The sequence below is a fragment of the Drosophila sulfurigaster genome, chromosome 3 (assembly GCF_023558435.1).
Source record: "Drosophila sulfurigaster albostrigata strain 15112-1811.04 chromosome 3, ASM2355843v2, whole genome shotgun sequence".
NCBI lineage: Eukaryota > Metazoa > Arthropoda > Insecta > Diptera > Drosophilidae > Drosophila > Drosophila sulfurigaster.
The window spans coordinates 28,102,593-28,115,587 of NC_084883.1; the positions used below are offsets into that span (position 1 = coordinate 28,102,593).

The window sequence follows — 12,995 nt, forward strand, 5'->3', positions numbered from 1 at the left end:
TCCTTTGGTCAATTTCGTGCCAACAGAAGCGTTTAAAAGCCATGAAAAAGCATTCCTCATCCCCATCAACTCCTCCTCCTCCTCCTTCATTTCTCGCTTTCTATTCGCTCCCCCATTCTCCTCATTTGGAACATTGCATCCCGGCAATTTACAAATTAAGCAAATCAAAGGCAAAGGCAAATGAGGGAGCAAGTCAGCGGGGAATGGGGACGAGTGTAAGAGAGTTAGCGCTAAAAGCGTCGCAAATGAATAAGTAATGAGAATAACATTCTGATATACCCTGTAAGCTAGCTGTTTGTCTAGGAATGTCCTTCGACATGGAATTGAACATACAACAGTATGAAAACTAAGATCGAATATAGTATTTTAGCTTTATCAACTTACCAACTTAACTCTGTTGACTTCATTATATTTTATTCAGTTAATTTATCAAAATTAATTATTTAAAATGATAAGAATATATTAAAGACTTCAAAAGTAAGAAAGGTAACCAAATAACATTTTTTTTATATTTCGACTATCAAGAACAAATTAAGTTAGTAAATATTTAATGAAATGTAACTTACTAAAATATGTCATTGTAAGCTAAGGACTATAAATTACAAATTTTAGATTATAAAAAAAATGTTCTTCAACACATAAAATATAATGACCAGAAAAGTTTAGAGTCTAAGGCTTAAACAAAATATATTACTGAAATCAAGCCAATATATGTCAAAATAAAATTTATTTCAATATTTTTAGAATTTAAATTTTCGCTTTTAAGAAATATGGCAAAATTAAAAAAAATAAATTATTTGGAAACTAATAATCACTTATGATTACTTTTTTACTTATTGACATAACTTCATCAAGATACTCCTTTACAGGGTGTGGAAGAGTGCCATCATACCTCTACAGCAGCACTTCTCGGACATGTTTTACTGTATGCTGTCTGTCAAATGCTTTGATGTGTTTGTCTGAATGGAGGTCCCTTTGGTTTGTGTCTGTAACTGCTGCTGCTCGCTGCTGCTACTGTTGCTGACTGTTTTGTCGACCATCGCGCCTTATAATATGGTTATATTCATAAAATATGAACCCATTCTCTCGTTCTCGCTGTCGCTCTCGCTTCACGCTCTCGTCCTTACATGCTGCAGGATGCTGGTGACAACTGGCAGACAGAAGACAGTTTCCTTTGCCAGCCAGACTTGGGGTCTAACTAGCTTTGTAGCACAGCATTTTTGGGCTATGTGGGTCGCATAGTTGTGGACGGACGGAGGGGCAAAAACAAAATGCTGGTTTGACTGGTGGCCATTAGGAGTACTTCTCCTCTATCTCTCTCTCTTTCTCTCTCCCTCAGCCAACGCGCAGACCGAGAGCAACACCAACATTGGTGGCCACATAAGTGTTTGTGTGTGCGGCAAATTATATTTGTACATTAAGTTTTCGCAGCGGCAACAGCAGTGGCAACAACAACCACAACAACAACAGCAAAGACAGCGACAAAGCGACTGCCAAAGGCAAAGCCAGAGTAGCACGTCAGTTGACTTTGTTTCTCCTTTCAACATGGCATCCTTCATGACTCCGACGACTCTCGTTCTGCTTCTGCTGCTATTGCTGCTGCTGCTGCTGCTGCTGTTGCTGCTGCTTCCTCTTCCTGTGCCTCCAAAAACAACTCCTGCGTACGCCACAAAAATTCCTAAGAGCTCATTAATTATTGAGATACTATAAACAAGCTGAAGCTGTGGCGGTAGTTCTCACTCACTCTCTCTTTCTCTCTCTTTCTATTCTCTCTCTCTCCGCATCTCTCTTTCACGCTTTCTTCTACTGAAACAGTTGCTTTCACTGCTGCTGCTGCTGCTGCGGAGGCAAACGAAGTCAAGCTCGTTTGTTGTTGCCTACAGCCCAGACACATTTGCTTCGGCAACGTGCCCCAGCTCCTTTCCATTTCCCTTCTCCTTCTCCATCTCCTTCGCCTGTCGTCCTGTAACCTGCGGCTGCTTGCCCGCCCCCCCTACATCCCCAGCCGCCTCTCGCCAGCAAACGAAAGTGGACAGTTTTTCGCTTAATGTATTGCCAAAGTTGGGTACATCGATGTGTGTACTCAGATCGAGACAGTTGCGAGCTGCCTAAAGAGCCTTGAAACTGTCTCATTTTTTTTTAAACAAAGACAGCAGAAGAGTAACCAAAGTGTAATTAAACATTTCAAGTAAATTTGAAAAAGTAAGTGTTCTGTTCGCATTATATTTTACGTTTAGTTTATAAACAAAAAAATATATATTAATTTGAACTAACATTTCTTATCGTAAATTAACTTACTAAAAAGTATGATTATCTTTCTTTTTACTTATATGTTAATTAGTTTATATTTCAAGTTTTTGTTTTAATAATTATCTATTACATTTAACATTTCTTAAGCTATTCACAAAAATAACTTTTCACTCATTGAAGTTTAAATTAAAATAATGGAAGAAAGTATTTTAAGATGAGTATGCATATACAAATTATTAGTTTGTGAAACTATTTCCACTAAAAATCAATTCTCATTATAATTCTTTCGAAATGCCGAGTAAATTCATTCTTCTATTTATTAAGAAATAAATAATTCATTTTCCAGAAAAACATTCTCATTCTTTGTGAATCAATAGTTTAAATATTCTACACGGAAATTATTACTTCTAAAATATTACAATTCATCTCCTTAGCACTGCAGAGCATTGAAAATTCGTATAACTTACAAATAGTTTTCATTTCTTGTTTTGCTTGCCTCATTTCCAGACCTTTCCCCCCTTTACAGCACTTGCTTTCATTTCATTCTGGTCGCTGCTTTTACTTCATTTTGCTCACCACAAAACACACACACACACACACATATACGCACAACACAAACACCCATACGCACACACACACACATATGCAGAGCACATATAGTACACAACACGCGCCTCTTGCCTTATTCATAATTTATGCCAGAAGCACATTGGGGCGCCCATCCGGAGCACCGGAAATGCCACCATATTTATACGCGTGTGCATGTGTGTGTGAGTGTGTGTGTGTGTGAGTGTGTGGAGGCATTCCTTTGGGCATCGAGTGGTGCCTGGGCTGGGGCAGCAACTAGGGTAGAGGGGCAGGTGGTGAGGGGTGGGGCATGAAAACGCGTGACAATAAGAGGCCACGGCTGACACTTGAACTGCGCTCTTATTGTCATTTATTGTTGTTGGCGGGGGTTAAAACCCAACCCCAATTTGCACGCTCTTTTCCATAAATGCAACCCGCTGCGCTTGGGGTTGAGTCTCCTTCCCCTTTCAGCGGAATTGCCACACGGATTTCGAATGGAACTGAGACGGCGACTCCGACTCCGATTCAGACTAAGAACTGAGAATGAGAATGAGACTGTGAATGCGACTGTGACTGCGAGTGAGCTCAGTGTATTCATTCTTAAATATCTCACCAACGGTGCTAAATTGCACATACGCACACCCACACACTCACACACCCACTCACACACACACAGATGGGCAAGTGTTTTTCCTCCAGGGTGCAGGCTCAGGGGCGCGACAACAAAAGGTGGTTGTTGTGGTGCGGTTGTGGAGAGCAGTCAAGGAGTAAGCCGAAAGTAAGAGGAGGGGGGAGGCAAGTATTAGCTATAATATTTGACCCATGCTCTGCAATTAACGTCACCCAGAATAGACAACACACAAATTAGAGCAGTCCCATGTTGAACCATACTATATATTGTATATAGTATAGCATATCCTAGCGTATAATTGTTGTTTGCGGTGTTTGGGGGAAAGAAGCCCCTTTTTTGGGGGGAGACGCACCCAGGAAATTTGTTAAACAACTTTTGCTTTCATCGTTACCCTCACGTTGCGCTCAAAGTTCAGTGACCATTTAAATTTCCACTCACTTGCCAAATGAAATTTATTCATAACCTTTTCCTTCGGCTGACATCTTAGACAATATTGCCAGGATATTTAGTTGAAAATAGTTTTGGATATGGCATACGTAATGAATGAATGATGTGATATCTTTTGATAGTTTAAGATTGATGGGAAATAGGTTGATAATATTCGGAATTATTAAAAAAGATAGAAATAGAGAAAGAAGAATTTACTTGCATGTTTTAAAAAAACTTATTTTTAAAGGTTTTGCCAATAAGTATCTCAAATTTTTTTCTCATTTTATTTATTTAAGAGGAAAGAAATCAATTTCTCACTTAACTAAGAGCTATATAATTCAATAATTTATTAGATTATATTAAAAAGTAAGTATGGTTATATGTATGTAGATTGTGTTTATTCGCATGAATTAAACACTAATTGTAATAAGAGTTAATAATGAAAAATGTCTTATCATGTTGATGCCACGAAAAAATAGTTGTGTTTTTGTTAAACTACTAAGAATTGCTTTATTTCGCATAAGTTATTGTAGCTTCATTTAAAAAATTAACATATCTTAAAAGTAAAACCAAAAATTCGAGGTATTATATAAATCTCATGTTGATTTATATTATAATCGATACAATTATAAATTAATTAAGTTACACAGAATTTTTGAAGACTAACTAAATTAAAGCAAAATGTTTTCTTTCACATGGGTTTAATGAATAACAATAATGTGTGGACTACTTTTTAATATTTTTCCTCAATATTGACGTCTTTCTTAAAGACCCTTGCAAGCGAAAGTTATTTAAGTTACCGATTTGGCCATGACGTTTGTTGGCCATGATCGCAGAAAGGGAATGCACTCCTTTTGTGATTGCCGATTGTGAATGCTGTTCACAGCGAGCTTGGCTTTTGTTAACGCAATAGTCGAGCGTACTTCTAAGCTGGCCTTTAACGATTTCTAGTATCGAGTGGAACACCAACTGAAAAGCAATACAATTGACTTCTATGCCGCATAGCTCACTTTTCATTTTCATTCGCCTGATTTCAGTTTTTTTTTTCGAGCTTTTCACGGATTTCTTGTTTTCTTTTCTTAATTTTTTTTCTCTACTGTTTCTTTTCTCATTTTTGCCTTTTTTGAAGTGTTTGCTTTGGGGGCTGTTCTAGTATTTCTATGTATGTGTGTGTGTGTGTGAGTGTGCGTGTGTCCCATAGAAATCGCCAATCGATTTGCTTGCTTTTCTGCTTTCATTACACGGACTTTGCTATTTCCATTCACTTGCCCACACACCTCTGCTCTGTCCTTTCACTCTGCCATCTCTCTTTTCATCAGACTCTCGCTTTCTCTTTCTCTGCCTCTGTCTCTGTCTGTAGCTTTTCCCTTTTGATGATTCGCGTGCCTCCCTCTGTGTAATTTCGCTTCAAACACTTTTGGGCATGTGATTTGCTCGGCGCACTCCCAGCACAAATTTTCGTGATTTGTATGCCCGTCCAACTGCCACCTTCAGAGTCAGTCCATCTCCTTCTATGTCTCTCTGGCCTGCATGCCACATGCCACATGCTGCATGGCCGGCGCACTGCAATTTTGTAGGTCAATCGTTGAGTTTTTCTTTTAGTCAATTTTCCCATCCACACACACACACACACACACACACACACACATAGAGAGAGTCACATGCGTCACTGGGGCGTCGGTTGTTGGAAATGTGATTGTGACAGTGGGCGTGCCAGCTGCCACGCCTACCACAGTTGTCCTGCCAAATGCAGTGCATACATGCCTTTTCCCTCCTCTCTCTCCCTTTCTTGCTCTACATTGCATGCGAACGTCTCGGAACAATAAATTCGCATGCGTTTCCAAAAAAACTAAAAATTGTGCTTGGGGCAGGCAATATGCAACTGAAAGGGATGGGGAAGGGGAGTGGGGACCCTCTCTGTAGGTTCGAATCGTGCCCCAAATCGCTGTGGCCGTCGCTGCCACCGCACAGTGCATATTTGATTTTATCTGTTAACTCTTTTAGCCACAAATCTACACAACTACCAATGCCCAGGCTCCCTCGTGTTGTTTGCCTCGCTCGAGTCTCGCCTGCAACTGACAGGCAGTCAGAATCCCCTCTCCCTCTCTCGTGTACCCAACACCCTTTAGGCCGCTTGTCCGTCCTAATGTCTGTGTTGATGCCAATGCCGAATGCTGAATGTCCAAACGCCTAGGCCTAACACTCGGTTCTACTCCTGCTCCTGTTCCCGCTCCTCCTCCTGCTCCTGCTCCTGGTGTTCCCTGCATGTTCCCAATGTCGAGCGTTTTCGGCATAAATGCATGCATACAGAGAGTCACTTCTCTCCCTTGCTGCTGTTGTTGTTGTTGTGACTTCCTAACCAATTTGTTTTATGGCACACACACACGACGCACTCTCATTTTGGGCTGTTGCTTTGGGGAAAGAAGCATGTCGACTTTAGCATTTGCCTTAAATATTAGGAATTATATTAGCTTACTTATGAAGTAATTGGTTTTATGCCTAAATCATTTATGAAGCCTAAAAGGGATACACTTAGAATGCTAGAACGCTGCTCCCGCTCTCCACTTAATATTCTGCTTTTAACTTTATCGATCCTTGCTTAAAATATTAGTTGCCCAGAAATTATGGCCATAGATACGAGCATAACAAATTTATTTTCCTGCAAATGGCTTAGTTGAGTGATTTTGATATAAAGCAAATATTGAGCAAAAAATTATGTGTTTGCATAAAAATTACAAAGTACTACTGTGTTTGATTTTTAACAAAAAAAAAGTCGTTGATTACACAAAATTGATTAGAAAAATATGTACATAAAATGTTTAGAGATACTTTTGTATTGTAAACTTCGGAGTTCTTCGTCAAGGTGGGAAGAATTATCTACATAAATTCATATTAAATATTAAAAAAACAGAATAATAAATATAATATTATGTGCCTTCTTCTTTAACATGCAATTAAATACTTTAATAAATAGGTTAACATAATATTGAATGCTTATCTTTAATAGATTTTAAAATCTACTTTACTCTTTCTTAGCTCAATTTCTTATTTTATATTTCTTCATTTATTAAAAGTTGATAAACCTTTAACTAAAGAGTACCTCAGCTTCGATGTAGCTGCATTTGTTTAAGCTTATGTTAGCTGCAGCTTTTGTTCCCTTATATTTTTTTGTTGCATCTAGTATTTTGTGTTTGCCGCTTGGTCACATCAGAATTTATTGTTTATTGTTTATTGTGTGCAGTGCACAGAGCGTGTACTACAGTGAGTGAGTGTGCAATGTGTGTGTGTGTGTGTGTGTGTGTGTGTGTGTGTGTGTGTGTGTGTGTGTGTGTGGAATGCAATGCGCAATGTGCAATGTGCAATTCATATTTTGTCATATTTTTGGTCATCTCTGAGTTTGAAGTTTGATTTGTTTGGCGTCCCGCATAAAATGTAGTTCATCAGACAGCGGAAATTCAAAGCGGGCATTGTTTTCACATTCAATATGCTGACGCCATTTCTCTTTTTCTCGTTCCCTTCCTCTATTTTTTTTAGATGTAGTTATTTGGTTTGCTAGTCGCTTCTATTGGCATCTCTTTGTTGTCCTTTGTTGCCATATTAGTGCAAATATTTTAGACAAACAGCTGGAAAAGCAAAAGAAGAAAATGCTACAAGGCTACCTCTAAGTCGTTTCTCAATTGCAAAACTCCAAGTCCGAGCAGCAAGTCAATGCAAAGCTAAGAAAAACATAAACAAAACAACAGCAGCAAACAATACAAACACACACACCAACACAACACACACACAGCAGAGAACACAGACAACAATGAGTTGGTTTGGCATTTATCTCTATCAAGTTACAAATTGCTCAAGTGCGCCAGGATATTGAACGGGCCCAGCCCCGACTTTGACTTGGCCACGTTTGGCTTGTCTTTGACCACATTGCTGAACAGCAGCAGCACAGGAAAGAGGAATGAGAGAGAAAGAGAGAGAGCAGACCCAAAGGCTGAGAGACAAACTGACAAACTTGTCTTCTCCTGTCCGTCTTACACTTCCACATCTTCTCCTCTTGCTGGCCGACGGCTAACAAATCTTTCAAGAGTGTGTCCTATATACGTGTGTACATGTGTGTGTGACTCTCAATGTGTCTGTGTGTGTGTGTGTGTGTGTCGGCTAAAGTTTTCCAAAGACAAATAAAACTGTTAAGTGAACTCTTCAGCCAGCTAGCTGACTGTCAGGCAACTGACTGCCGACTGTCGACTGCCATCTCCTCTGCCCCCTCTGCACTGGGAAAGGGGTTGTAAATATCGAAATTTGTAAATATGCATGAAATACGGGCATGTTTAGCATTTGCAAACATTTGGCAGTTTCACCCCCGCCCAGCTTCCGACCACCCCCTAAGCCTTGGCCAGCTTTATACCCTATCCGAAATACAATATTTGAGCTATGTCAAGTAAACTGGCACCTAATTAGTAAAGGACAAAATTAATTTTGAAAATACTCATTATTTAATTTTGTCATTGTAATTAAAGTAATTTATATTAAAAAACATCAACATTTCAAATATTTATTAATTTTAAATTTGAAGATATTTATTTGAACGCAATATTGTTAAGAAATGTCATTCTATGCCAACTTTTTTGTAGTGCGAGATAACACCTCCTAATTAAAGATATTAATTTGAATACTAATAATCTAAGATTCTTAAAATATTACATTTATTTAATAATAAGTAATATTAATTGTAATTTAACATACTATTACCTCCCTACTTATAACCTGAATTTATTAATTATAATAGTAATTAATTCATACTAATTTATTTTAATATGTTTGTACTTAATATGTTTTTTTCATATCCGATTTAAGGCCAAGTGAAAATTTAAAGTGTATTGCAATAAATACGCTAAAATCTTATTCAATTAGAGACGTTAAAAAAATAAATTTGCCTAGCATAACAACAATTTTTCTTTTTACTTTCTTTTTCCTAGTTTTGTTACTTTTGCTTATATTCTTTATTTATACTCAATGCACTCATGCTTTCGCCTCACAACGGCCGGTTAGTTATTAGATTGCATTATAATCTATGGAATTTCCGAAATTATCGCTGAAATACGAACTTTCTTTTATAAAAAAAAACCTTATCTGTCTTCAACTTATCAACTAAAATGCACTTTGAGAGATGATTATTAGTCCACTGCAATCAATAAATAATAATGTGAATGAGTTAATGATTCATATTATAAATTTAAAGCGTATATTGAGTTCGCATAGAAAGCATTAGATATTTATTTGTGTCTTGATTTCCCTACTTCAACGGCTACTGTTGCGTTGCGTTTGCTTGTGAGTTGCTTCAGGTGCGGAAATAAACTCTCCCTTGACCTGTCTTCCGCTCTCTGAGCTTCCTTCTGTCCTCTTCCGTTCACCATGACAATGTCCGTATTGTAGTAGAGTCAATATATTATACATTGTCTCCTTCCCTCTAGCCCCCTTTCTTCATCCTGTTTCTCATTTCTGGTGCTGGCAACTGGTAACTGGTGGCTCCTAAACAAGCGCTTAGAGCTTTGTTAGCAGTTTTTGAAGTGGTAGAAGAGACACACACACCGAGAGAAGGAGGAGAGAGACAGAGAGAGAGGCAGAGAGAAGAGTGAGGAAGGTGGGTGAAAAAAAAGTGCACAAGTAGCACAAAATGTCAATGTAAATAAATAAATTTTTGAAATGTACATTTCTCGCTATCTTTGCTACTATCTCTCTAACCTGGCGCCCCTCATCTGCCTCCCTTCCCTTGATGTCGATGTTGTTGTTTAAACGTATCTCGATATCTCTCCATACATGCGAACCTGATGCTATTTCTATTTCTGTTTTATTTTGTTTTCTTGTGTTTTGCATGTGCTGTTGCCTTCCCCTTTTCGTCTCCCCCTCCCGTTGGAGCTGTAGTCAAACCCTCTGCACGCAGTTACAGATAGCTACACATGTTCAGGTTGGCAAACACATTGCGCATACGTAACGTTGTACCGTGGGAAATTGTTCTTGTTATTGTTGCTATTATTGCTGTTATTTGTTATTGTTGTATTGTTTGCTGTTGTTGTTGTTGTTTGGCTTTACAGTGTTATTGCAAGGCCACAGGGAAAAAATCGTCGTTCGCTCATTCGTTTAGGCTTTTGTCATAAATTGTTCTCTTACTATATGCTGTTTGGCTGTTGTCTTCCTTAATGTCATAATTCAAATTGCCAATGGGCTATTTAGAGCTATTTTGCAGTTGACAATGTCATTGCAGTAAATTGAAATTTATAATATTTTAATTAATAAATAAATTATTATTTGCCTTAGCTTTTACATGTTCTGAACTAACATAATGTACGCATGATTATTATTTATTTTGCTCATTATTTTGAAATGTTGATGTCAACGTTTTTCTATAGCAGAAAGTTACATTATATTTAACTTGTAAATCTACTAAATAGAGAATAGTAAACGTGTTTGCAAACAAATTATCATATTTTCTGTACATGTATATTTTTGAATTTTTTTCTATTTTTTTTTTTTTTTATTTTATTTAAGTTTTAATTGTATTGTATACTTAGGTGTGTTTTAGGTTAATTTACATTTACATTACATTTTTCTCCCTCTCTCTTTATTTCATTAGTCTTATTTGAATATTGGAAAATACTCTGTTCCTATTGGATTACATTATACGTTGCATACTTTTAGGCACAGTCAAAGTCACGAGTCCCCTGGGAATTCAATAACAATATCATTGTTAGTTATATAACTATATCACTATAGTGATTCAATATTTTACGAAATGCCATAATAGATCGTCATTATATTATTTTAAGTATAGCCTTTATAATAATAAAATAATTCACTTAAAAAAATATAGACAAATTGAACAAATTTTCAAATATTTTAGTCTACACTTTTTCATTTGTTTCACATTTTGTGGTGTATTGGGTAATTAGTAATACCGAATGCGTTTTTCACGCTTTAAATAACCATGGCAACCAGTTGACTTTAAATATTAACTAAAGCAATCAGTTGTCTCTTCAACGTCTTGCTAATAATGCATGTGCCGCGCATTGTTTGGATTTCAAGAAACAATCGAGTAAATTCCAAATCTCAATGCATTTGCAAAATATGTAAACTTGCTGTATTTATGCTATTATTATTTGCCTTGTATTACGAGCTAAGCACTTGGGATGGCATTGTGGATCCAGAGGAAAACTTCAAATTGCGAACAGCTGAAGACATCAAAGCGTATACGAAGCTCTTCTTGGAATATGGCTATAATGCTTGGTTGGCTGAGCGGTTGCCACTGCGTCGCGAGTTACCAGATATGCGTGATAGTCGCTGCCTGAATATCAAATATGATCAGGATTTTGAATTACTTAACTCAGTGTCTATCGTTGTGATCTTTCGCAACGAGAAGCTGGAAACGTTGCTGCGAATGTTTCACAGTTTGCGAGACAGAACTAACATGACGTTGATCTCTGAACTAATTGTGATCAACGATTACAGCGACACAGGTTTTTGGCTAGAGAAATCGTCCAGAGATGCATTCGATGCGTATTTGAAGCACTACATAACTCCAAATTTGCAAATCTTTCACATGGAAGATCAGATGGGATTGATGCGTGCACGCAGATTTGCTGTGCGCTATTCCAATTTCGACATTATAATATTTGTGGATGCGAATGTTGAGTTTACCGACGGTTGGTTGGAGCCAATGTTGACCGTGCTCAATCACCACGAACCGACACTTGTGTCTCCTCAAATAGATCGATTCAATGAGCAGACACTGGAGTATGTGCGAATTGAGGAGCAACGTGGCGTCTTTGATTGGACTCTGAGGCGACGCGAGGTGCCACTGCTGCGGCAGCAACTGAAGGACATGCCAAATCCCTTCGAGACTCCTGTGCCAAACACTGTAGTCTTTGGCATGGATGCGGACTTGTTCAATAGTCTAATACATTTCGATGAGGATCTCAATTCACCAGCTGCTTTCGAATTGCAGCTAAGCTTTTATATGTGGCTTCAAGAACTGCGCATCGTCCAAGTTCCCTGCTCCCGTGTGGCACATTTGCAGCCCAGCGATCGGAGTTACTTGCAACGCAATGGAAATATGCAGCAAATGGCGGCGCAGCTATTCAGTGTAAGAAACTGCTTATAAAATAAATAATTTAATAATATATTCCCTATCTTCTAGAGTTACAAGCGTCTGGTGGAAATCTGGCTATATAAAACCAAGTACAAGTCTTTTATCTATGAGAATCACCCGCAAATCAAAAATGCTATCCTTGGCAACATCTCCGATGTAGAGGAGGAATACGAATACCTGCCGGTGCTCAAGTCTTTCGATTGGTATTTGGAGAATGTTGCACCTGATTTGTTGCAGCATTTCCCGCTGAAAGCACGCACAGACTTTGCCAATGGAACTCTGCGACCGACTCAACAGCGAACTCAATGTCTTACTGGTGACTTGCAAACTAATCGCATTAGTTTAATGCCTTGCGATCCTTCTAATAGAGCAGCTCAGCACTGGACTCTCAGCGATATGAACGATCTGCGACTTGGCGATAATCACTGTGTTGAGGTTCAGTCCAATCGCAAGCTGGCTTTGAGTCAATGCACCACTCTGGGAGGTCCACAGAACTGGCACTTTGACTTGAACTACAATAATCTGATTAGTAATACCTTGTGCTTGGAGGTTCATCCTAAATTTTTCCTTATGGTGCGAACTTGCAGCACTAGAAACGAACAACAAAAGTGGTATTTTGAGCACATGCATAAAGACGCCATCAAAGCAAATAATTTTTACTAAAGACGGAAGTTTATTTAACTTTTATTATTTTATTTTCTCACCATGCTTTACAGTTTGATGAGCACTGTAAAACTAAGAACACTCATAATTGAAAATGACAAGTGTCGCCCTCTATAGTTTTAATCTTGGCTAGATCCATAAGCTCCTAAAAGTATGCTACGTTTTTCGATTGCATTACAATAGCGACTGAAGCGCGTTGTGGCGCCCCCTGCTATTGCAGAACTGAACTACAACTCCTGGATAAATTTAATTTGTTGGGCTCGCAAAAGTATGCAACATTATGTACACGAAGTACAACAATGACTTATTTTTTTAGTT

General features: G+C 38.1%; 1 protein-coding gene across 1 annotated transcript; it reads left to right on the forward strand.

Moving 5' to 3' along the window:
* The first annotated feature begins 10,908 nt into the window (after positions 1-10,908).
* Positions 10,909-12,693, forward strand: LOC133845554 (putative inactive polypeptide N-acetylgalactosaminyltransferase 12). Its single transcript, XM_062280035.1, has 2 exons — positions 10,909-12,008; positions 12,063-12,693. Exons 1-2 carry the CDS (start codon positions 10,920-10,922, stop codon positions 12,675-12,677), a joined length of 1,704 nt encoding a protein of 567 aa, XP_062136019.1. The 5' UTR covers positions 10,909-10,919; the 3' UTR covers positions 12,678-12,693.
* The last annotated feature ends 302 nt before the right edge of the window (positions 12,694-12,995 follow it).

Bases quoted from the DNA above. Each gene is read 5' to 3' on its own strand.
- LOC133845554 (XM_062280035.1), top strand. From the start codon at position 10,920: ATGCATGTGCCGCGCATTGTTTGGATTTCAAGAAACAATCGAGTAAAT. The intron at 12,009-12,062 runs GTAAGAAACTGC...CCTATCTTCTAG, and splicing joins TGGCGGCGCAGCTATTCAGT to AGTTACAAGCGTCTGGTGGA.